This window comes from Choloepus didactylus, chromosome 15 (genome assembly GCF_015220235.1).
Source record: "Choloepus didactylus isolate mChoDid1 chromosome 15, mChoDid1.pri, whole genome shotgun sequence".
Taxonomy (NCBI): Eukaryota; Metazoa; Chordata; class Mammalia; order Pilosa; family Megalonychidae; genus Choloepus; species Choloepus didactylus.
Window position 1 is genome coordinate 69149297 of NC_051321.1, and position 27161 is coordinate 69176457.

Here is a 27161-nt window from a genome sequence, read left to right on the forward strand (position 1 = left end):
GCGAAAAGCATGTGGGGGGGCACGGAGTAACAGGCCCGCCCCCAAGACGGTTAGGCGGGCAAGTGAGAGCGTTCGCCGAAGCCTTCCGCTTTTCTTCCGGTGTTCCCTCTCAGGTATGAGTCCCTTAAGAGGCATAGTAGTGAAAAGAACGCTGGAACATGGAGTCATTTGGTAATTGTTTTTCTGAACTGCGTTTAGGTTTACGTAGGCTTCTTGTGGTAAAATTTCCCGATTTCCTGACCTTGGAGGGTTTTTTGGATTTAGAAACCTCCCCACCACTTCCTCTATAGTGTGCGTTTGTCAAGTGCTTTATTTGTAAACTGAAATTGGAGAGTTTAGTCCCTAAACTATTCATAACATGCTTTTTTCCCCCAGAGACTTGTTACCAGAAGTGGGATGGGAAGGATCCTCTCTTCTGTTATGGAAGTGGAATGAAATTACCATGCCAGAGAACTTTAAAATAAAATTTTGTTCAAGGGTTTAATTAGCAAAACTGGAGAAAAGGTTGCAGCCGTGGGAAACAAAGGAAGGCAGTCAGAACTATCACTGGGTTAAATTGTGTAGTAAGCAAAATCCATTATTTTCTCCATTTCTCCTCAGAGAACCCCCCCCCCCCGGCTAATGTAAGAATAGCATAAGAATAAAAAATTACATTACCTAACATTTATGGAACATCTATTGAATAAAAAATTACATTACCTAACATTTATGGAACATCTGTTGTGTTCATGGAACTATGCTAGCACTTTACATATAATTCAATGTTTGTTTATGACCACCCTGTGCACTAAATACTATTTTATACTATTTTTATTCATTTGCAGCTGGCAATGCAGTAAATGCAGTAGCTGGGTCACAAGCCTGACCTAAAAGTAATCCAATATCTGCACTCTTGACATTCTAACAGTCTGCTATCCTCTGGTTGCCTGGACCGACCTGCCACGGGAATTAAGATCTTTGCTGATTTGCTTCCTCGCTGTCAAAACGTACCTCCTCTGTGTCTCTTTCAACTCATTCTTGTCCTCTGTTGAGAATCTGATAAAGGAATCTTCCCCTTTGCGTTAACGGGCACTTAACATGTTATCCTTCCCAGGTAGCATGTCCCTTAACCCTGATGATGGGAATTTAATGTTGTGTTATGGATTACTGTGGAATAGTTTGTAGCTAAGTCACCTGTTTCTCAGAACAAACAGAAAAGCAAGTTAAATCATCAATACATAAATCAGTTCACCAAAAATCCAATTTTCAAGAATTAGTGACGTTCAATCCTAATTTTAGCCAATATTTGTCTATATAATGATAAACAATAGTTGAACCAATTATTAAATAACATGTAAAAACATCCTATAAACAAATCAACAGTTCTCAAACATTTTGATTTCAGGACCCCTTTACACTTTTAAAAATTATTAAGGGAGCAAACTCTGAGAGTTAAATTTGAAAGCATAGGTTATCAGGAGATAGAAAGAGGGCAGAGACTGGGCAATCACTGCTTATGGATTATAGAATGTTTAATAAAGTTGATTGTAAATGTTCAGAAATGGATAGTGGAATACTATTTGATGGTAGCACAATAATGTAAGTGTAATTAACAAAGCAGAGTGTGAGTATGGTTGAAAGTGGAAGGCTAGGGTCATGTATGTCACCAGAAGGAAAGCTAAAGGATAAAAACTGAGACTGTATAACTTAGGGAAACCTAGAGTGGGCAATGACAGTAGTTAACTGTACAAATATAAGAACATTCTTACATGAACTAGAACAGATGTGCATCACTATTACAAGGTGTTAATAATAAGGTGGTATATGGGAAAAAGTACAATTAATGTATACGAAGTTCTATAGTTAGCAGTAACATTTTAATAGTCTTTCATTAATTGTAACAAAGGCACTGTACCAAAGCTAAATGTTAAAAATTGGGAGATATAAGGGGTATGCATTTTTTTTCAGAAGAAGTGAGAATGTTCTCATATTGACAATGGTGGTAAATGCATAACTATATGATTATACCAAGAGCCATTGATTGTACACTTAGGATGAATTGTATGGTGTGTGAATAAAACTGTTCACAAAAAAAAAAAAAAAAAAGAAAGAAAGAAATGAAGGGGAAAGGAGCTGCATTCAGCTCACCATAGTCTTAGAATCTCCTTCCCATCCATGTATTTTTTTCACTCACTATTTTTTTTTATTAAATACATCACTTGTTAAATATTTCTTCATGATTTTACCATCAAGTAATTTACAAATGAATATAATCACAGACATTATCATTAATAATAGGATCTCAAATAAAATGGACAATTATTAACAAAACAAAACAAAAAAACACATTTGCAAGCCAGGCCTCTGTCAATATTGACGCATTAGGCTTAATGTGACTAAGCAACCTGCTATAGTTTGATCACAAACAGGTTTGTTGAACCACCAAACAGGATTCTTTAGTCAATAAATAATATGCAATGTTTAAAGAAAAAAAATTAAGGGCTTCAAATAACTTTTGTTTATGTGTGTGTTATATCTATCAATATTTACTGTATTAGAAATTTAAACCGAAAACTTTAAAATTTTTATTTAATCATTCAAAAATAACAATAATAAACCCATTACATGTTGACACAAATGCCATTTTTATAAAAAATAACTTTTCAAAATGTGGCATGGTTTTATGTTCTTGAAAATTATTTAATGTCTGATAATAGAAGATAGCTGATTTTCTTATCCTTTCTGCACTTAATATGCTGTGATAGCACACATCATGTAGTCTATGAAAAACTCCACTGTACATTCAAGAAAGAATGCGAGTGATAATCTTGACCTTGTGGATCACCTGAAAGGGTTTCATGGACTGCCAAGGAGTTCTTGGACCATACTTTAAGAACCACTGTCTTCAATCATACAAATGTTACTATTGTTTTTATTTAACCAATTTGGCAAACAAGTTGAACATTTAGTGGAGAGAGGGACAAGACAGAGAAGATTACAGACTAGACCAATCTATAAATGTGAGTATGTTTTCCTCATTTTTCAAGGACATAGACTAAATGAGCAGAATTCAGTCATAACTAAGCACAGCTGTATTCTGCATTAGAAATTAGTCTACAAAGCCAATATTGTCTTTCAGGCTGCTGTGCAAGGTGGTTCCTTGGCAGATGACTGTCACTAAAAGGGGGTTTGTATCCTCTGCACAAACTAATAGTAAGACTCTTCTGGTGACCAATAATATTTGGAACAACAATTCCTTTCGCAAGCATGTATTAATGCCTACTAATGCAGAGCTCATAACAGGTGTTGGTTAATAAAAATGTATAACCTACAGTTCCTGCCTTTGGGCAACATGACATCTGTACCCTGATATAAATGTATTTTTGGCAGTGTTCAATAGTTCCCAAACTAGTTTGATATTCAAATGCCTCAGAATTTTCTAGGGAGATTTTTAAAATACAGGTTCTTGGATCATAAGATAAGTTATGTCAGTGAACAGGGTGGAATGTAGGAATTTGGCTTTTGAAGAAGTGTTTCAGGTGATTCCCATGCACAGATGGGCTTTGGAATGAATACTAATTACATGTAACAAAGAAATGGATTTGGTCTTTGCCCCTAGGACTATAATGCTTCAAGTGTAATACCTTTATTTACTTTGTCTTCAATGTTTTAAAAGTACATTTCTGCTGAAAGAACTGTGTCATCAAGAGACAGGGCACATGTTTAATTTCATTCAGTTTAAATAGAATTTGTACTTATTTCAAGTGTATTGTAGTTCATCTGCCTTTTTCACCTAAAAATAGTAATGTGAGGTATAACCACAGCAGTATCCAACATATCACACCTACTGTGAAAAGCAAAACATCTTTTGCAACAAACATCTGACTGCAAAAGTATTATTCCATAGAACTTTGATTCGATTTCTTTCAAACAAATTCAGTGAGATGACCTGTTTTTTTTTCTTAATCACCAGGGTTCCACGTATTACTTCATAATATTTCAATACCTATGCAGTCTTCCATTACAAATTTCTTTTCGGGATATATTATACTCAAGTAGCTATTGTGGAAATAACACCTAAATGAGAACAAACAAAAGCTGTTTTTTGAGAGCGTGCTATAGCAAAGGAGTCAGCCACCATCATTTGTATTTGGCAAAGACTCAAAAGCAAGCAGAGGTGGGGAAAGCTTTATAGTGGACTAAAGGGAAGACTTCAAGTGTGTCCTGATTGGAGGCTGCTGGTATGGGGAAGCTGGAGGCAGGCTGATTAGAAGCAAGGCATCCTACGTGGTTGGTTAGGGAAGCATATTTGGCTTTCTCCAGTTGGTCCTAAATTGGAAGCAGAAGCAAAAATTAGGGAAACTGTCAGTTATTGACCAAGTCCTTGCTATTTTGAGTATATTGTTACAGGAATTGTGGTTTGACTTCCTGGATGGTTCCTATAGATAGTGGTGGCCCAGCTTCCTGGACTGATTGTTGCAGGTAGTGGGCCAGAATTTTCTAGCCTGGTTGTCACTGATAGTAGGTCAGAGTTTCCTGGTCACTGTCCATTTGTACATTCAGTCTCTCAATATGTAGAGACTTACGATCCATAGTTACTATTGCAGTGAGTGTTCTTTCCTAATAATTGTGACCAGAATTAATTATATTCGAGTATAATAGAAGAATAAGAAAAAAACCAACGAACTTAAAAGTTTTCTTTCCATTATCTTACCACAAAGGTGGGTGGGGAGGACGGCTAAATCAGCCATAAATATGATGATTTTTTAAAAATTGAAATATATTCTTCCTAGTTTTATGATTGAAACTAACTATAAAAATAAAGCAATTGCCCAGATATTGATTTATAGAACCAAAGATTCTTGAAGAAATGACTGAATTTACGGTTAGGGCAGGAAGGTACAGGATGACCTGGAATATCTTGTGCCAGAATGTCAAGAAGTGCTCAGAAAAAAAATGAGTGCATGCCAAAAGGAGCCACCTTGAAGGACCTCTGCCTGAACAAATCTGGGATATGGTATCAAAATAAATAGAAACTGTAATGAATTATAACCCATTGAATAAAGAGTCCATCCTAATGATAAATAAATAGTGATGATAGATAGATAGATAGATAGACAGACATAGATAGATACATAAATGATGGATAGAAAGTTGGATGGCTGAATGAAGGGAAAGGGAAAGGTTTTCCTTAAAGCGGAATACCCACGAATAAACATGGAGAGAGTGATGAAGTTGGAAAAAGCACCATTTTGCAACATCACAGTAAAGATTAGTTTGGCAAACATCATGAATGAATGCTTAATCTTAATTGAGAATCAAGATATTTTCATGTTCTCAAAAGTCCTCCCCACAGATTGTGTATTAGTTGCAAGAGGAAAATAATAACTATACCATGGAGAAAGGAGTCAACACTTTGATCTGGTGATCATGTGACTATGTGTCTCCAGATGTGATACCCTGAGATACAACGTCTCTTGAATCTAATCATGAAGAAATATCAATCAAATCCATATTGAGGAACACTATGAAATAACTGTCATGAAAGACAAAGAAAAAAAAAGTTGAGGAACTGTTCCATATTAAAAAGGACTAAGGATATTTGACAACTAAATTCAATACATAATCCTATCCTGGAACTTTTACCAAAGAGAGCAAATACTGTAAATGATATATTAGAACAATTCAAAAAATTGGAATATGGACAATAGATTGAAGTATCTCATATATTTAATAACTGTGTGGTGGTTAGGTAAAGGAATATCTTTTTTTCCTTAGGAAATACACACTGAAATATAAAGAGGTAAAGGGGCATGTTGTATGCAATCTAACTGTAAAACAGTGCAGAAAAAAAAATCAAAATATCTAGAGAGAGAGAGAAAGAAAGAAAGCAAAGCAGCAGCAAAATAATAATTGGTGATTTTGAATACATTGTATTCAGGAGTTCTCTGTATTATTATAACTTTTCTGTAAGTTTAAAATTGTTTTTAAAAAGAAAAAAAAAAAAGACTCCCCGAATTAGACTGCCTTCCAAAAGAGGTTAGAGGATTCATCATTAATCTTTTAATTGTTTTTAGTAATTTTATTTCCCCTATCATTATTAGAGTTGGGTAGTAGTTATCTTTTATCATTTTAGCTTAGTATATACTGCCAATATGAAGAAAAGTAGCTTATTTCCTAATCCCAGGTCAGGAAATGTTCATATTTGCCACTAAATTTTGATTCTAAATTTTTAGAAATGAACTAATTGAGTCAATTATTCAGGTGGGTCAAGGTTAAAAGAAGGAGAAAAAGCAACATTAGTATCCACATTCAAGTTTCCTTCAATTATTGGCGGTAATCAGTTTTTTCATCCTCTAAGCATCATCTAAAGGTTCCTCTAAAATTAATTAGTCTTTTTTAAATTTAATTTTTATTTTATTAAAGCTGTGAATATATAGTTTTTTATTATGTACTTTCAAAATTCAAATAATTCAACTAGTAAATTTTTTTTCTAATCATTATATAACATATTCACATGGCTTAAAATTCAGAATGTGGAAAGGTTTATACTGTGACACGTCCCCCTTCCAACTTTGTCCCTGAGACACCCAAATGACATTAGTTTTTATGCATCCTTCATGCATATGCAAACACACACACACACACACACACACACACACACACGCTTTGGAGATCTTTTTGTATTATGTAAGGGGCTTCCTCAGTTTTATATAGCTACATGGTATTCTATTATTCAGATACGCCATTAATCAGTTACTTAATTTATTTAATCAGACATTTAGGTTTCCAATTTTTGTTCTTGCAAATAATCTGCAACGAATAACCTTGGATATACATCATTTTACCTATGTGTGAATAATCTGGAATAAATTCCTAGAAGTGATGTTGTGGGTTAAAATTTTCACAGATTGTGTTCTCTGGGAAGCAGAAGCTGGAACAGAAATTTCAAGTTCAGGAGTGCCTTTGTGTTCAAACACCTGTGGAAGGGAGAAGGCGGAAGCAGGATTAGGCAATGGGAGAAGGAAGTTCAGCAGCAGTGCACCCATGCAGCCTTGGCCAACCTAGGGAAGCTGTGGGGCCGTTGCGGAGACTGGCCAGAGTTTTACACCCCCTTGTCCATGAGTCTTTGGATGTGGGCTGCCCCAGAAGGGTGTGACTTTGGTCGGGCAGCTTTGCAGCTGAAGCAAAACCTGAAAGGACTGACAGTTGAAGTTTGTCTGCTGACAGAACTCCCAGCAACTGGGACAACAAAGACCTTTGAAGGGAGAGCAGAGTCGCCCATCTGCATGTCCAGCCTAAAAGGGTATCTACATTTTGTGATTTTGATAGTTTTTACCAAATTACTATATTAATTTATACTCCCAACAGCAATACATGAGAATGCCAGTTTACCTATATCCTCCCCAGCACAGTGTGTTATCAACTTTGGGATCTTTGTCAATCTGATTAGGTAAAAAATGGTATCTTGGGATAGTTGTAATTTTTCTTTCTTTTATTTTTAGGGAAATTGAGCTTCTTTTTATGTTTAAGACTCATTTGTCTTTCCTTTTCTCTGAACTGTCTGTTTATATTCTTTGACATTTTTTCTATTAAGTTGATAGGGTTTTTGTTTTGTTAGTTGGTTTTATTATTTGGGTTTTTTTTTAGTGATATGGAGTAACTTTTCATGTAGGAAAATTAGCCATACTCTCACCATATACCCTCCCAATAAAACAAACCCCAAGCAGCATTATCTCTTGAAAGTAACTAATTTTTATCCCTTAAAGCATTTAAAATAACTTAAGATCTAACATTAATGTTTATCACATTTATGTCTCTATCAACTCAGAGTCACAATTCACAATTACTCTGGGGAAAGGTGAGCTACTTTTTAAAATATATTTATTTTTATTAGAGCTGTTGTAAGTTTACTGAAAAATCAGCGTTCCCATATAACCCCCTGACACACCATGTTATTAGCACTTCGCACTAGAGGGGTACCTTTGTTACAAATGATAAAACAATATTATTAGAATTATTCTATTAATTATAGAATAATTTATTAGGGTTCCTTTGTTCTACAGACCTTTTTTTTTAAAAAAATAAATCCTAGTAGCTTATATACAATCTAAAATTTCAAAGGAGAGCTATTTTCTTTTGATAAAAAAATATCATCAAAAATGTAATATAGATGAAGTTTTTTTCTGAAGTCCTGGATGTTTTCCAAGGTGAGAAATTTAAAATTAAGCCAAGAATGCATAATGATATCCCTCCTTTTCCCAAAACAAACTTCCTTTCATTATAATTGATGAACATCATGTGATTTTATCCAAGGCCAAGTGAAAAACATTTTAGAAACACCTTTCTTTTAGAAACACCTAAGAAATTTGCAGCTTTCTCAGCATGGTATAGAATATTTGAGACATAAGGTAGGCAATTAGGCCCGATAATCAGTTGGCTTTGGGGATGCCCAAGGTTTGTTGTTTCCATTTCTCTTTGCTTTGCACTAGTTTTGCTCCTGGTCATAGGGCAAATGTTAACAAACCACACACTATGAATGACCTCTTCCGTTTTTTACTTTCTGTTTCTACTTCTTCTGATATACAGTACCTTACTTAACAGCACGTATAAATGTGGATTCTTAGTATCTTACAGCCAACATAAGAACTAAGAACAAGTGGAAAAGTAGTATTTGAATTCTTAATTGCTTTTTACCAAAAAGTACATAGAGTTTTAAAAGGAAATTCCTGCCGTACATAATCACACAAAAATACACAGTTACCTACATAATGAGTAGATGAACTTCCTGTTTTCTATTTGTTATCAACAGTTGAGAGTTTTGCCTAGTGAGCTAAACTTTTTATTTTAATTTATTATTTTCTTTTAATTAGAGAAGTTTTGGGTTTACAGAACAATCATGCATAAAATACAGGATTCTCATACACCACCCCACCTATATTCTAGATTCTGACTCTATGAGTTTGCTTATTCTAATTATTTCAAATCAGTGACATCATATAATATTTGTCTTTTGTGTCTGGCTTATTTCATTCAACTTGATGTCTTCAAGGTTCATCCATGTTGATACGTGTTCAACCAAGGTTCATACATGTTATCACAAGTATCAGGACTCCATTTTTACAGCTGAATATCCCATTGTATGCATATACCACATTTTATTTATCCATTTATCGGTTGATGGACACTTGGGTTGCTTCCATCTTTTGGCAGTTGTGAATAATGCTGCTATGAACAGTGGTGTGCAAATATCTGTTTGAGTCCCTGCTTTCACTTTTTTTGGGTATATACCTAGAAGTGGGATTGCCAGGTCATATGGTCGTTCTATACTTAGCATTCTGAGGAACTGTCAAACTGTCTTCCACAGCAGCTGCACCATTTCACATTGCCACCAGCAATGAATGAGTGTTCCTATTTCTCCACATCCTCTCAAACAATTGTTATTTTCTGTTTTTGTTTTGTTTTGTTTTTTTTTTAATAGCAGCCATTCTAATGGGTGTGAAATGGTTATCTCTTTGTTGTTTTGATTTCCATTTCGCTGTCGGCTAATGATGACAGATAATAACATCTTTTTATGTGCTTTCTGGCCATTTGTATATCTTCTTTGGAGAAATGTCTGTGCAAGTCTTTTGCCCATTTTAAAATTGGGTTGTTTGTCTTTTTGTTAAGTTGATGGATTTCTTTATATATTCTGAATATTAATCCTTTATTGGATATGTGGTTTCCAAATATTTTCTCCCATTGTGTAGTTTGTTGTTTTACTTTCATGATAAAGTTCTTTGTGGAACAAATGTTTTTTAATTTTGATAAAGTCCCATTTGTCTATTTTTTCTTTCATTGCTTGTGCTTTGGGTGTAAAGTCTAAGAAACTTTGTCTAACACAAGGTCCTGAAGATGCTTCCCTACATTTTCTTCTAGCAGTTTGATTTTTATAGCTTTTACGTTAAAGTCTTTGATCCATTTTGAGTTAATTTTTGTAAGGTAGGGGTCCTCCTTTTTTTTTTTGCAAATGGAGATTCAGTTTTCCCAACACCATATTTTGAAGAGACTGTTCTTTCCTAACCGAGTGGTCTTTGCCACCTTGTCAAAAATCAGTTGGCCATAAATGTGAGGGTTGATTTCTGAGTTCTCAATTCTACTTCCTAGGACTGTATGTCTATCCTTGTGCAAGTACCATGCTGTTATGATTACTGTGGCTTGGTAATAAGCTTTTTTCTCATTTTTTTAAATTGTAGAATATAACATATATACATAATTTGTAATAAGTTTTAAGATAAGGAAATGTGAGTCCTACAACTTCATTCTTCTTTTTCAGGATGGATTTAGCTATTTGGGTACCCTAACTCATTCATATAAATTTGGTGATTGGCTTTTCCATTTCTGCAAAGAAGGTTATTGGAATTTTGATATGGAGTGTATTGAATCTATAAATTGCTTTGGGTAGAATTGACATCTTAAGAATATTTAGTCTTTCAATCCATGAAACTGGAATGTCCTTCCATTTATTTAGGTCTTCTTTAATTTCTTTTAGCAATGTTTTGTGGTTTTCTGTGTATAAGTCCTTTACATCCTTGGTTAGATTTATTCCTAGATACTTGATTCTTTTAGGTGTTATTGTGAGTGGAAATCTTTTCTGGATTTCCTCTTCTGATTGTTCATTCCTTGTGTATAGAAACACTTGATTTTTGGGTGTTGATCTTATGCCTTGCCACTTTGTTCAATTCATTTGTTAGCTCTAGGAGCTTTGTTGTAGATTTTTCGGGATATTCTGTATGTAAGATCATATAATCTGCAAATAGGGAAAGTTTTCCTTCTTCCTTTCCAATTTTGATGCTTTTTAATTTCTTTTTCTTGCTAATTGCTCTGGCAAGAACTTCCAGTACAATGTTGAATAACAGTGATGACGTTGGGCATCCTTGTCTGGTTTCTGATCTTAGAGAGAAAGCTTTCAGTCTTTCGCCATTAAGTAAGATGTTAGCTGTGGGCTTTTCATATATGCCCTTTATCAGGTTGAGGAAGTTTCCCTCTATTCCTAGTGTTCCAAATGCTTTTATCAAGATAGGGTGCTGGATTTTGTCAAATGCCTTTTCTGCATCAATTGAGATGATCATGTGTTTTTCTTCCCTTCATTATGTTAATGTAGTGTTTTACATTAATTGATTTTATTATGTTGAACCAACCTTGCATACTAGGGATAAATCCCACTTGATCGTGGTGTATAGTTCTTTTAATATGCTGTTGGATTTGGTTTGCTATTATTTTGATTAGGATTTTTATTTTTACATCTATCTTCATGAGAGATACTAGTCTGTAGTTTTATTTTCTTGTGGTATCTTTATCCAGTTTTGGTTTGAGGGTGATTTTGGCCTCATAGAATGAGTTAGGGAGAGTTCCTTCCTATTCAGTTTTTTGGAAGAGTTTGAGCAGAATTGGAGTTAAGTTTTCTTGGAATGTTTTGTAGAATTTGCCTGTGAACCATCTGGTCCTGGGCTTTTCTTTGTCGGGAGGTTTTTGATTACTGATTCAATCTCCTTACCAGTAATTAATTTATTGAAATCTTCTATTTTTCTTGAGTCAATGGAGGTAGTTTGTGTGTATGCTGGTTTGAGTCTGTTATGTACCCCAGAAAAGACTATGTTATTTTAATCCATTCTTGTGGGGAGAGACCTATTGTGGGTGGTCCAATTGAGATGTGAACCAGCCCATTCAAGTGGGTCTTAATCCTTCACTGGAGTCCTTTATAAGAGAATAAAATGTAGAGACAATTTGGAGAGAGTTTAGACAGAAGCCCAGAGATATTTTGGAGAAAGCCATAGAAATCAGAAGCTAAATCAGGGAGAGAAGGATAAGCACATGCCAGCCATATGGCTTCCCATGTGACAGAGGAAAACCAGATGCCATTGGCCTTTCTTCAGAGAAGGTATCATTCTTTCGATGCCTTAATTGGGTCATTTTCATGGCCTTGGAACTGTAAATATGTGAGCTAATAAACCCCCATTGTAAAAGTCAATCAATTTCTGGCATATTGCATTCCAGCAGCTTTAGAAAACCGAAACAGATTTTGGTACCAGAGAAGTGGGGTGCTGCAATTGCAAATACCAAAAATGCTAGGATGGCTTTATAAACGGATAAGGGGGAGATTCTTGAGGAATTGTGAGGTACTTGATAGGAAAGTCTTAGATTGCTTTGAAGAGACTATTGGTAGAAATTTGGACTGTAAAGATACTTCTGATGAGTCCTTAGACAGAAATGATGAATGTGTCATTGCCAACTGGAAGAAGGGCGATCCTTGTTTTAAAGTGGTAGAGAATTTGGCAAAATTAAGTCCTGGTGTAAGATGGAAGGGAGAATTTGGAAGTGACAAGCTGGGATACTTAGCTGAATAGATTTTCAAACTAAATGTGTAAAATGCAGCCTGGCGTCTCCTTGCAGCTTATAGTAAAATGTGAGAGGAAAGGGATAAGCTGAGAACTGAACTCTTGGGTACAAAGAAACCAGAAATAGATGGTTTGGAAAATTCTGAGTTTCCGGAAAGTGGGTCCCCAGAGGATAGTGCCCCATTTGAGGATTTAACCAAACCTGGAACCAGTCAGCCATTTCAGGATGAGCCAGGCTTGGAGATGGAGTTATCCAGAAAAGAATTGTGGTAAGTCCTATTGTCTGATGGATGGGATCCCTATATGCGATGTGCCAAACCAATTTTTTTGCAAGATCTGTATAAATGGAACCACTAAAAGGGACAAAAAAGGGACTTATTGAAGGAAAAATGATTTCAAAGGCAAAACCATGGAAACAGGTCTGGAATTAAGAAACCTACTTGGGCCAGGAGAGTGGACCCACCCATGCACTTGGAGAGAGTGAGTTTGTCGTGGAATTTGCAGAGGGTGGGCCTACTGCCACATTGTTCAGGAAGAGTACTACTGTCTCAAGGCTCTGAGATGCTTGGGGAATTGAGGAGAGCTTTGCTGCCCTATTGTTCAGGAAGAATGCTGCTGCCTCAGGCCTCAGAGAGGATGGAACATATTCCCTGGGGACTGGTGAGAGTCTGGCCACCACTCCACTGTTCTAAGGGGGTTGAGTGTGTGCCCTGGAGATGGTAGGAAGTTCAGGTGACACCCCAATGATTGAAGATGGTGGAGCCAAGAACAAGGTGGTCTCCCCAATGCTTGGGAATATTGAAACCCTTACCCCAGTGTTTGGAGAGAGCAGGGTTGCTGCATAAGCCCTTGGAGATGGTGGGACTGCCACTTTCTCAAGTCCTGAGGATAAAACATCTTTCTGTAGATTTCTCTCAGACTTTGAAATCTAATGGAGTTTGCCCTACAGGTTTTTGAAACTGTTTGGGAACTTTGACCCCTGTTTTCCCTCTAATTTCTCCCTATGACAAAGGAAACATTTATCCAATGACTGCCCCTACTTTGTATATTGGAAGCAGATAACTTGTTCTAAGATTCTCAGGTTCACCACGAGAGGGGAATTTTGCCTCAGGAAAAACCACACCTGTAACCTGTAACTGATTTTGATAAGACTTTGTATTTAATATTGTTATTAAAATGATTTAAGCTTTTGTGACATTGTGGTGGAATGAATATGTTTTACATATGGAAAGAACATGTCTTTTTGGGGTCCAGAGGATGGAGTATGCTGGTTTGAATCTGTTAGGTACCCCAGAAAAGACTATGTTCTTTTAATCCTTTCTTGTGGGAGCAGACCTACTGTGGGTGGGACCTTTTGGTTAAGTTGTTTCCATGGAGATGTGACCCACCAGTTTCAAGGTGGGTCTTAATCCTTTACTGGAGTCCTTTAAGAGAGCTCACTGAGAGAGAGAGCTTAGAAAGAAAATGCCTGGGAGAAGGAAGAAGGACCCACAGAAACTGAGAGAGCCATTCTGAAACCAGGGCCCAGGAGAGAAGGACCAGCAGACATCATCATGTGCCTTCCCATGTGACAGAGGAACCCAGATGCCAGCAGCCTTTCCTCACAGAAGGTATCTTCCTCTTGATACCTTAATATGGACATTTTCATGGCCTTAGAACTGTAAATTTGTAACCCAATAAAACCCCATTGAAAAAGTCTACCCACTTCTGGCATATTGTATTTTGGCAGCTTTGGCAAACTGAAACAGTATTTCTAAGAATTTGTCCATTTCACCTAGGTAATGTAATTTATTGGTATACAGTTGTTCACAGTATCCTTTTATTGAACTTTTTATTTCAGCAAGGTTGGTAGTGAAGTCCCCTTTTTCATATTTGATTTTGGTTATCTATGTCCTCTCTTTTTTTTCTTGGTCAGTCTAGCTAAAGGTTTGTCGATTTTATTTATCTTTTCAAAAACCAACTTTTGATTTTGTTTAGTCTCTCTATTGTTTCTTCTTTTGTATTTCATTTATATCCGCTCTAATCTTTGTTATTTCCTTCCGTCTGCTCACTTTGGGTTTAGTTTGTTATTCTTTTTCTAGTTCTTCCAGTTTTGAGGTTAGGTCTCTGATTTGAAGTCTTTCTTTTTTAATATGAATTTAAATTTCCTTCTCAGAACTGCCTTTGCTGCATCCCGTAAGTTTTGGTATGTTGTATTTTTGTTTTCATTTGCCTTAAAATATTTCCTAATTTTGCTTCTCATTTCCTCTTTAATCAGAAAGATGAAATCTTGGCCGTTGAAGAGGTATGCTGTTTAATTTCCACATATTTGTGAATTTTCCATTTCTCCCTCTGTTATTGATTTCTAGCTTCATTCCACTGTGGTCAGAGAATATACATTGTATTATTTTAATATTTTTAATTTATTGAGACTTATTTTGTGACCCAACATATGGTCTATCTTGGAGAATGATCCCTGTGTAGTTGAGAAGAATGTGTATTATGTTTTTGTTGGGTGAAATGTTCTATATATGTCTGTTAGGTCTAGCTGGTTTAGTGTAGCATTCAAGTCTTGTACTCCCTTGTTGGTCTTCTGACTAGATGTTCTATCCATTATTGAGAATGGTATGTTAAAGTCTCCTACTATCAATCTGGAACTATCAATTTCTCCCTTCAAATCTGTCAGTATTTGCTTCATATTTATTGGGCTCTGCTGTTAGGTTCATATATATTTATAATTGTTATATTTTCCTGTCGAATTACCCCCACTAAACTCTTATATATGCATTAATTTGAATCCATCAAGAAGGAGGCACCAACATGGGATTTATTGCAAGGGATTTTTTGGAGGCAATGCTTACTAAAAACAAAGGTGTAGGGATCAGGAGTAAACAGGGAGAGTGATGCAGGTCTAATACCTGTGATAGTCAGGGTTGAGTAGAAGGGCCTTAGACCACAGAGCTATTCTGAGAAGATCTCAGCCAGGCCAATGGGAAGTCTCTGAGCCAAAATTGCCAGTTAAAAGGAATCCTGCTGTGCTGCTTCTAGGAGTAGCTCAGGGGACACATGGCCAGAGGTGAACTCATTAGTGCTGAAGATGTCCATCAGCTATGCTCCCCGCACAGGTTGCCCTGAAGGGGCACCTCTATGGCTACCACAGTCCATCTGTTGTTCTGCAATGATCAGTTTCTCTATGTATGTTTGGGAAATGTCTTTCCCAAGGTTTCTTGGGCTTTTTTTTTTCCTAAAGGGAAACTTAGAAGAGGAAACTCCCCATTCCTGCAGTTGGTCTCAGGCCACAACTAGTACTCATCATTTCCTTCCTTTGCTATCCTTTCTAAGTTCCCCTCAGCTATTACCTAAGGTGGTCCTTAGTATGGATCAGGTAAGTCTAGCAGATTCAGTTGAATATATGTTCCAATTTTAGAACCATACTTTTTAGTTATACGTCCATGAGGTGGACAATGTGAAAAGTTTCTTTAAGGACTAGCCAAAGACCCCATCTTAAATGACTGTTTAAAAATTTAACTTATGCAGCTCTCTTAATTTTTAAACACTGTGGTATTCATATTTATAAGCAAAATAAAGTAGATAGTGAATCATGGGGAATATTTTGTTAATTGGATTCTAGGAGGCCATTGTGTTTTATTGGAAAGAATTTTTGACTGCTTACCGTGATTACCTGATTACCAGTTATTTATCCTTTTATTCTCCAGTCCCTAATATCATGCAATATTTTTAACTATTAGAAAATTCAGTGTGTTTTCCACAAGTAGATTGTATTTGGGAGAAGCAAAACAAGTTACGTCATACCTTTGTAAAAGTTACCTTCTCTTATATTTTTATTACTAATTCTCATTAATAGGCTTCTGTAATTACATTACTGAGTTCCCTCAGGCCACTTCCTTCAACTCTCTGAGTCTCTGTTTCCTCAGCTATAAACTATAATGGTGTTTTGTTCCCACATCATGCAAATTCATGAATACTATTATAATTAAGTTTTAAAAAACCTGTGAAGACTAATTATTAATGTCAGTTAAGTGCCTGGAATTTTTTGGCACAATACAAAATATTTTAGTAACCTTCTTTTAAGATAGAACTTTCCAATTAGCCTTTCAACATGTTTTTGGGCAGTCTTTATAGAGGGCAGAAATTGATTTTGACAAGCAATTAAAAACATTCTCATTGTAGTATTATGAAATTAATGTTAAAAGTAACTAGAATTTCTCACACTACATTAGAATCATTAACATGTAGAACCATTAAAATCCATGCAAGCTAAATTGTACAGTATTTCAAAGTAACCAAATAGCTAAGAAGGGAGAATTCATTATAGGGAAATTCCAGTTAATAATTGCAGAAGAAATGATAGAATTTTAAAAACGACAATTTTGCAACTCCTAATAAAATAATGGACCTAGCAATGATTACTGATGGATACTGAAACTATTAAGAGAAGGGTTGATGAGTGTATTAGTCAGGATTCTCCAGAGAAATAGAACCAACAGAATATATACAATTATGTATGTAAATATTAAAAGATTTATTATAGGAGTAGGCTTACACGGTAGTGGGGATTGGCAAGTCAGAATTCCATAGGGCAGGCCACAAATTGGGAACTCTGATGAAGGTTTCAATGATTTCCCCTGGAGAAGTTGGTTGACTGAAGTGTAGATAGACATTCTTCTTTCTGACTGTTGAAATCATCAGTTCTCTAGATGTAATCAGCTGACTAATTATTTAAATCCATGAAATACCTTCACAGTAACAGGCATTAGGCCAGTGCTTGCTTGATCAAACAACGAGTCACCATAACCTAGCCAAGTTGATACATGAACTTAACGATCACAAGGGGGAACTTTATAACGAATCTATCTGCCTATAAAAACTTGGACCCACTGATCAAAATTTCTTTAAAAGTGGGACAATCCTGGGATCCTGGAACAGAAAAGCGATGTTAGGTAAAAAGTAAGAAAATCTAATAAACTATGGACTCTAGTAATGACACTGTATCAATATTGGTTTATTAATTGTGACAAATGTACTACACTAATGTAAGATGTTAATAATAAGGAAAACTGTGTGGGTGAGATAGGGGCTATATGGTAACTTTGTATACTATTAGCTGAATTATTCTCTAAATCTAAAACTGTTCTAAAAAATATCTGCTGTCAGTTTTTCTGGGGCGTTAACAGTCTATTCAACAAGTGGGGCTGGGAGAGCTAGAAATCCATATCCTAAAGAATGAAAGAGGACCCCTACCTCACACCCTACACAAAAATTAACTCAAAATGGATTAAACACCTCACTATAAGAGACAGTAACATAAAACTCCTAGAAGACAATGTAGGGAAACATCTTCAAGACCTTGTATTAGGAGGTCACTTCTTAGACCTCACACCCAAAGCATAAGCAACAAAAGAAAAAAATAGATAAATGGAAACTCCTCAAACTTAAAAGCTTCTGTACCTCAAAGGAATTTGTCAAAAAAGGTGAAAAGACAGCCAACTCAATGGGAAAAAATATTTGGAAGACTTACATCTGACTAAAGACTGATTTCATACATATATAAAGAAATCCTACAACTCAAAGACAATAGTACAAACAGACCAATTATAAAATGGGCAAAAGATGTGAAAAGACATTTCTCTGAAGAGGAAATACAAATGGCCAAAAAATGCATGAGACTTCCCGCCGTCCGCCGCGCCCACGCTCTGCGCTGGGTCCCGCAGTCATGCCCCCGCGCTGCCCATTCTCCTGCTGCCGCTGCTGGGTCTCGCCCTCACGACTGCTGCAGACTGTCCTTCATCCACCTGGATTCAGTTCCAAGATAGCTGTTACATTTTGCTTCAAGAAGCCATCAAAGTAGAAAGTATAGAAGATGTTAGAAATCAGCGTACTGACCATGGGGCAGACATGATAAGCATACATAATGAAGAAGAAAATACTTTCATACTCAATACTTTGAAAAAGCAATGGAAAGGCCCAGATGATATCCTGCTAGGCATGTTTTATGACACAAATGATGAGAGTTTCAAGTGGTTTGATAAATCAAATATGACATTTGTTAAGTGGACAGACCAAGATGGTGAGACTCTAGTCGACACCTGTGTTTTTCTGCACATGAAGACAGGTGAATAGAAAAAAGGAAACTGTGAACTTTCTTCTGTGGAAGGAACCCTTTGTAAAGCAGTTACTCTATATCAAAAGAAATATTTATCAGACAGCCACATTTTAATATCAGCTTTGGTGATCTCTAGTACTGTAATTTTGACAGTTTGGGGAGCAATGATTTGGTTCCTGTACAAAAGAAATTCAGATTCTGGTTTCACCACAGTTTTTTCAGCTGCACCTCAATCACCTTATAAGGACAACTGTGTCTGGGTAGTTGCAAAAGCAAATGAATATGCTATTCAATTTGATTAAATTTTTGATACTCTCAGATTGACACCCAAAGTATGATTTCCTTGACAAGTGATTCCTGTGCAAGATTTTACTTTGAAACTTAAAGTTGGAAATTGTAATTTTTATCTTAAATTTTGTTATTTCAGTACCATTCTTTTTTTCCCCATGTAATCGTGAGAAAAATTGACATCAAGTTCATTATGAGAGAGGGAGCAGCAGCCTGGAGTTGTGCAAGGCGGCGGTGATGGACGCAAGATGGCAAAGGCGACCATTGCTTTCAAACGCGAGTCCGCCGTAACCGCGGACGTCCCCTCAGCTGACGGGAGCGGGTCACTGGCTCGACTAGCAACGCAGACTGTCCCCCAGAGGTTTTAATATTGATACTATGCTGGTGTCATCTGCCCTGAAAAAGTTTGCATACAAATGGAATTATCTGTTCCTTGAAGGTTTGAAACGTTCATCTGTGAAACCATCTGGGTTTGTCCATAATTTGAGGGTACCATCCTGAACAGTGAGACTTCAAGAATTCCCTCCAGCTCAGGAGCAAAAAAGGATGCCTGCTTTCACCACTGCCTTTCAACAGTTTACTAAAGTTTCTAGTCATAAAAATTAGGAAAAAAAATGAAATAAAATGCATACACATTGGAAAAAAGTAGAACTCTTCATATTCACAGATGACATACTATGTATAGAAATACAAAAGAATCTAGAAGGAAGCTACTTGAACCGATCAATGGGTTAAAGTTCAACACAGAAAAATTATGGTGTTTTTATTTTCTGTCAATGAACAATACAAGAAGGAAATGAAGAAAACAAATCCATTTACAATAGCAACTGAAAGGATAAAATATTGAGGGGTAAATTTAACCAAGGTTGTGAAGGACATATGCAAGACAACTACAAAGCATTGCTGAAAAAAATTATACAAAGAAATAAACAAATAGAAAGACATCCCTTCTTCATGGATTATAAAGCTTAATGCCAAAATCACACAAAGAAATTTATGAATTTATTGCAGTCACAATAAAAATTAAATTCCAACAGTCTTCTTTCCATTAATGGAAAAGCCGATTACCCAATTTTATATGAAAAGGCAAATGGTCCTGAATAGTGAGGACTGTCTTGTAAAAGAAGAACCAAGTTGGAAGACTCATATTTCCTGATTTCAAATTTTATCTCAAAGCTTCAGCAATCAAAACAGTTTGATACTGGCCCAAGTAGAGAAATATAGACTAATGGAATAGAATAGAAATAGAAATGAAATAGAAATAGAAATGAATACTCACATCTATGGCCAGTGATTTACTTTTTAAAACCTTTTTGTTTTGAAATTCTTTCAAACTTACAGCACAGCTGCAGAAATAATGCAAACCTAACAGAACTGCAACACACCCCGTTCACTCTAGATCTCCAGATCTACTAATATAACACTGCCAACTTTGCCATATTTTGTATCCCTCTATCAATCCATCCACCTATCCTTTTGTGTATATATCTTTTTATCAACACATTTTCTGAACAAATCAAGTATAGGTTGTATACATCATGCTCCTTGAAGACTTAATTCTGCTATGTATGATTCCTAACAAATAGGATATTCACTTACATAACCTTAAGTGTAGTTGTCAAATTCAAGTAATTTAACATTGATAGTAAGGGTTACAGTCTATAGTCCATTTTTATGGCTTAATAATTTCCTGTTTAGCCTTTTCTCATTCCTTGTTAGATCACATGCAAGTGCATTGAATTGTTATTTATGTGCTCTTTTATTTTTTTATTGTAGGAACATAATATACAATGTAAACTTTCCTACGTCAATCTCTCCCAACCATAACATTGCATGGGATGAATCACGTTCACAATGTTGTGGTGCCCTCACTACCTTCCATTACTAAAACTTTCTCATCTTCCTGGTCTTCCCACCCTTGACTACATGTACTATTTTTTTCTCGTTTTATGAGCTTTTGCATTCTCATATTTTCTTTGTAGTTACCATGGGGCTGAAATTTAACATTGTAAATCTCAACTTTCTGTTATGCTAAATTAACTTCAATATTGTACGCAAACTGTTCTCCCTATATGCCTGAATCCCCCTTCTATTATGTAGTTATTGTCACAAATTACATGTTTATACATTATGTACTGTGCCAGTTTGAATGTATTATGTCCCCCAAATGCCATTATCTTTGATGTAATCTTGTGTGGGCAGACATTATCAATGTTGATTAGGGGTGATGACTCTGATTAGATATTTCCATGGAGGCGTGGCCCCACCCATTTATGGTGGACCTTGATCAGTGGAGCTATATAAATGAGCTGACAGGTAGAGGGAACTCAGTGCAGCTGTGAGGGACATTTTGAAGAGCAGCTACAGCCAAGAGGGACACTTTGAGGAAAGCACAGGAGCTGCAGATGAGAGACAGTTTGAAGACGGCCATTGAAAGCAGACTATTGCTCCGGAGAAGCTAAGAGAGGACAAATACCCCAAGTGCAACTAAGAGTGACATTTTTGAGGAACTGCAGCCTAGAGAGGAACGTCCTGGGAGAAAGCCATTTTGAAACCAGAACTTTGGAGCAGACGCCGGCCACGTGCCTTCCCAGCTAACAGAGGTTTTCCGGACACCATTGGCCATCCTCCAGTGAAGGTATCTGATTGCTGATGTGTTACCTTGGACACTTTGTGGCCTTAAGACTGTAACTGTGTAACCAAATAAACCCCTTTTTATAAAAGCCAAAAAAAAAAAAAGTTCATTATGAAAACAGTCTCATTACTTTTAGACATACTATTTTGGACCACAACAGGTATTTAGCACTGTTCATAAATTATTAAATTTTCAGTAAAATTTTTTAAATTAAAAAAAAAAAATTTGCAACAGTGTCCAGGAAGACATGAAAGAGACTGGCAGTGAGCATTAACACTACTGTCTCTTTAGGGAACTTTCTGCTGCCACCACAAGTTTTTCTATCCAAGGTATCTCACGCTTCCCATTCATTTATAAACATATAGAACTGTGTCAGCCTTTAAGTATTATTCTTGTTATTTTTGTGTGTGTGCTAATGAAGGTGTCGGGTTGATTTAGGTGATGAATGTACAACTATGTAATGGTACTGTGAACAATCGAATGTACGATTTGTTTTTGTATGACTGCGTGGTATGTGAATTTATCTCAATAAAATGAAGATTAAAAAAAACAATCATCCACATAAAAAAAAAAAAAACAAAAAAAAACTGTGTCAGCAAAGACTGAAGAAAAGCACCCCAAGCATTACTGTAGTAGTGATGCCCTAAGTTTTCAGCACAATTCACGGTACATTTTAAGACAAAGGTGAAATGTCATTTGGGAGGTAGAAAAATGAAAATGGAAGAAAGATGAAAATGAGTGATTTTCCTTAGCATTCTTTACAGCTCAAAAACGTTAGACAACAAAGACAACATGCTGCAAAGAAAATAATATATACAATATTTAGAAGTTTGACAACTGAAGGAAAGTTTTCTCAAACTCCCACCCCATTTATATATGGGGATTAAATTTTCTTATTGGAGATACACAATCATGTCTCTAACTTGACAAGCTGGTCTCAGGCCACTATGTATCAAAAAAAAAAGCACCTCTCATCCCAATTAATGGCACTATTGTTAATGACTGAATAACTATGAAGTGATAACAGATGACTATACTGTGTTGCTCTATGGCAAAAAAAGAACAGTGTCATACTAGCCATGTTACATGAACAAGAAACACAAGTATGCTCTTAAAAAGCTTGAAATTTCTCAGATTTTATGTAGGATTAAGATATGTTTTTATTGTCGACAAGCTATTACCAGTGCTACTTATATTGAACATTCACCTACAATGCTTTCCTGCTTTTCCTATCCAAATTTTACCAGTCCTTCAAGGAGTAAGACCGATCTTACCACTACAGTTAACCTTTCTTGGATCAACTGAAATCTCCAGAACTACAGTGCCCAATACAATCACCACTAGCCACATGTAACTAATTAAAATTAAATATTCTGGTAGAAATGGTACTCAAGAATAGCTGTTTTAATAAACTGACTTAATTTTTCATTTTAAAAAGCAGGTCTAGAGGCCCCTAGTGATGAAGGGTTACATCTTAAAATATATTAGAGTATCTATAATAGGCCTTTGCATCTAATTCATTGGCAACAAATATTTGATCATTTAAGACTGTATTGACAAGAATATAGGCAGGCTTGCTTACATTCAGTATACAGAAATTGCTTTCTTGAATATCTTGGTTCTAGGTAACAATAATACAATTCATATGTTGAGAAGGTATCTAGAAGATAACATTATGCTGTCTTCAGAATTTTCATCTTTTGTGCTGAGAAGTGTTATGGTTTTTATTTTTGTTTGATGTTTAAAATAACTAATGAAAGACTTCCCTCATTCCCTCTTCTGAGGTCACATTTACACTGTATATCAGAATCTAATGATAATATTTAAATACTAAGTAGTACAAAGGAATTGTAAGACTACTATAATGTTCAAGTAACTGTCTATGTGACTGTCATTTAGCATTTAATATAAGAAAACTATATATATAATCAAATATGTACAACTGAGTATTTTCTACCATTTAATTAAAAGTTAAAAATTCAGAGGGGGGGTTTAACTGAAGACGCTGAATTCTATTAAAAGTATAAATGTTTCAGGGGAAAAAAAAAAAAAAGGTGAGGCGGGGCAAGATGGCAGCATAGAGAGGAGTGGAAGCTAAGTAGTCCCCCTGGAACAACTACAAAAAACCAGAAACAACTAGTAAATAATCCAGAATAACTGCGGGGGGACAAACGAGACCATCCACTCATCATACACCAACCTGAATTGGGAGGAATGCCCAAGAACACAGCATAAAATCTGTAAGTAAAACCTGCTGAACCAAGTCGTGAGACCTCCTCCCCCATAGCCCGAGCTGCAAAGCCTTGTGGTGCCAGAGAGAAGCTCTCTCCCAGAAAGCGAATATAGCTCAGCTGAGCTCCAACTGGGGTTTTAAGTAGCGAGTGTGAACTGCTCACTACAGGTACGCATCCCCCAAAAACAGACAGAGGCTTTGGGTGACGACTGACCTTGGAGAGCCAGAGGGTTGCCTTGGACTCGGTCTGGAGGAGACTGTTTCTTTTTTGGCTCAGTGGAGAAAGCCCCAGTCATATTCAGTTTCCAGGGCTGTGACTTGGGGAAGGGTGGAGACAGTATAAGGAGAGAGCGAGACCATTGAAATGCTAATGACCTCCACCTGGGGGTTCTGTCTTCTCTAGGAGCAAAGGGGTGGGTCCCTTTCCATTCAGAACCAGACCCCAGAGCCTGGAGGAACACGGCCATACCTCCTCACACCAGTCAAGAATTATAGGCTGGTTACCGGACCGGCAGCGTGAAAGTCGTAACATCATCGTTGAACCCTTCGAAGTTTAAAAACAATGGAGAAGACCCAGCAAACAATCCAAAGAATTCTTCTAGAACCCTACAAGTACCTACTTCAGTTACCAGGTAAACAAGTGAGAACCAAACTTTCACATGCATTTAATCATTGGTTGAAAGTTCCAGAAGACAAGCTACAGATTATCATTGAAGTGACAGAAATGTTGCATAATGCCAGTTTACTCATTGATGATATTGAAGACAACTCAAAACTGCGACGTGGCTTTCCAGTGGCACACAGCATCTATGGAATTCCGTCTGTCATCAGTTCTGCCAATTATGTGTATTTCCTTGGTTTAGAGAAAGTCTTAACCCTTAATCACCCAGATGCAGTGAAGCTTTTTACATGTCAGCTTTTAGAACTCCACCAGGGACAGGGCCTTGATATTTACTGGAGAGATAGTTACACTTGTCCCACTGAAGAAGAATATAAAGCTATGGTCCTGCAAAAGACAGGTGGACTGTTTGGATTAGCAGTAGGTCTCATGCAGTTGTTCTCTGATTACAAAGAAGATTTAAAGCCACTACTTAATACACTTGGGCTCTTTTTTCAAATTAGGGATGATTACGCTAATCTGCACTCCAAAGAATATAATGAAAACAAAAGCTTTTGTGAAGATCTAACAGAGGGAAGGTTCTCATTCCCTGTTATTCATGCTATTTGGTCGAGGCCTGAAAGCACCCAAGTGCAGAATATCTTGCGCCAGAGAACCGAAAACATAGATATTAAAAAATACTGCGTGTATTATCTTAAGAATGTAGGTTCTTTTGAATATACTCGAAATAGTCTTAAAGAGCTTGAATCTAAAGCCTATGAACAAATTGATGCATGTGGTGGGAACCCTGAGCTAGTAGCTCTGATAAAGCACTTGAGTAAGATGTTCAAGGAAGAAAATGAGTAATATTGATTGGGCCTTATAGCTTATTTTATTTCGGTTTGTTTTTTTTGTTTGTGTTTGGGTTTTTTTTGTTTTTGTTTTTGTTGTTTTGGGAGGTCCTGTCTTTTAGCCTATTACCTTTTAAAATAATTGGACAAAGTTGTTGGTCTCCAAAAACTGAGTTCATAGAGGTGATGTGAATGGAAGTTGTTTCAATTTAGAACCCCTCTGTACAAATAATCACTGTAATACAAAGTTGAAGGAATTGAAAAGAGCCACATTTGATTAGGTCTAATTTGAATGTCAGAATGTGCTGTGGTGGGACATTATGAACAACTCTGTCCTAATACCATGAATGTTGCATTGGTTCTGTCAATAAAGTAGACTTCAGCTTCCAGGAATTTTTATTCAAATGCTTCCTAACTTGACTATATTGGCAGTTCCCAATCCATCTATCCCAGTTCCTAGTCAGTGACTTCTTGAGGCAAGCTTCTGTAGCTAGACTACTCAGAGACTATAGGAACTCCTCTTTTTTTTTTTTCTAAATGCTGCTGCTTAGAATTTCTCGTTCTCTTTCTTCCTGGAAACCCTCTTCTAAAGGTTTTCTTGAAAAAAGGTAGTGATAAACGGTAAGCACTCTGGTTCTTTTTTTTCACCCCCTCCATTTTTTCCTCCCTTCTTCTCTACCCCATGAATTCTGTTCTTTACTTAGAGAGGCTCTACTTAGTGAAATTCACATGCTCCCAAAGCTGTTTTTTTTCTCATTCTGATATAACTTGTGTGTTACAAAAGTGATTATGTTTTCATTTGTGAAGAAAAGAAAAAGGATATAAAGAAAAAATATCTTAGGATGGAACCTTTACATCTTTTTATATTGCCCCCATTATAAAGGGCTGCTTGCTTACCTCAAATACAAAAGCAGGAAAAATTCCCTTTTCCTTCCTACATACCATCACTACACCTCTCAAAGGCACTAGGTGCTTGAGTGGAAAAGGAAGTTTAGGTATCTTTAATCTCTGTGATTAAAGGAAAGAAAAAGTGTTAACCTGAGACCTAGTGTCTGGCTGAAAAGTAGCCAAAGCTGCACTATTTAGAACTAACTAATTAGCTTTATATAGTGCCTTCCTTAACCCTGGCCCTGTTTTGTTAATTTTCGTCTCCCACCATTGGAACCATTCATTTGCCCAAGAGGTAGAAAAAAAGAAAAAGAGTGCCTGATTCCTATATTAGAAATGTTGACATCCCACAATAAAAGGTTGTATTCCTTTGGAAATACAACTTTGCTTGATTGGTTCTGCAGTATGTTTATCTAGGATCTAATCATATACTTGTATGAAAATATTCTCATGAAGCACTCAACCTAAAGCTTTTGAAAACTTGTATGCTGCCTGTACTAACTTTTAAGATAATTTGAATCTTCCACTGCAACAATGATGAGAAAACCACTTCTAAAAATTATGGTTATTTGTGCTATAGTATGGAAAGTTGAACTTCCTGTTTATGAACCCATGGCAGTTTTTAAAAAGCTTAATGTTTATTCAGAAAAGCCTAATGCTTACTTTGGAGGCAGAAATTTACCTTTAAGTATAAATATTGCTTAAGATTTTTCCTTACCTAATCAAAATTAATTTTGGCGTGGTGCTATTCATAATTGTTTTTCTCACTTTTATCTTGTCTTCGTCACTGGCAGAAATGCTTGACTTTGAATTGGGGCTTATAAAAGGAGTCATTTTACTATTGAATGATCAAAAATCCATTTTTTTCACTTTATACTCATAAGTGTTATTACAAAAAATATATATAAATGTAGTTTAAATCCAATAAAATGAATTAATTCACCTAAAAAAAAAAAAAAAAGAATTATAGGCTAACAGGCATCACCCGCTAGGCAGAAAAGCACAGTGACCTGAGGCATCAAAGGGTGGAGCAATTTTCTAAGACACACCCACAGGGAAACCAGATACTGAATATTTCTTCCCTCTGGGACCTGAGCCTGTTCTGGTCTGGGAAAACCTGATTTGGATAACCAAGGAAACCATGCCTAGACAACAGAAAATTACAACCTACACTAAGAAAAACAAAGTTATGGCCCAGTCAAAGGAACA

At 36.2% G+C, this 27161-nt stretch overlaps 1 protein-coding gene, 1 long non-coding RNA gene and 1 pseudogene across 2 annotated transcripts; all 3 read left to right on the plus strand.

Annotated features, from left to right (window-relative positions):
* Nucleotides 1–19: 19 nt before the first annotated feature.
* On the plus strand, nt 20–20903 carry LOC119510228. The gene is made up of 4 exons (XR_005211846.1): nt 20–113; nt 825–872; nt 6890–7285; nt 20524–20903. It is a non-coding gene; the product is annotated as an uncharacterized LOC119510228 (long non-coding RNA).
* LOC119510226 lies at nt 17789–20532 on the plus strand (annotated as a pseudogene).
* A 3256-nt stretch (nt 20904–24159) lies between the features above and the next one.
* On the plus strand, nt 24160–25451 carry LOC119510224 (geranylgeranyl pyrophosphate synthase-like). Its single transcript, XM_037804436.1, has one exon. The coding sequence runs from the start codon at nt 24178–24180 to the stop codon at nt 25078–25080; it is 903 nt and encodes a 300-aa protein (XP_037660364.1). The 5' UTR covers nt 24160–24177; the 3' UTR covers nt 25081–25451.
* The last annotated feature ends 1710 nt before the right edge of the window (nt 25452–27161 follow it).

Excerpts from the sequence above, each read along its gene's own strand:
- LOC119510224 (XM_037804436.1), top strand. The coding sequence starts at position 24,178 with ATGGAGAAGACCCAGCAAACAATCCAAAGAATTCTTCTAGAACCCTAC.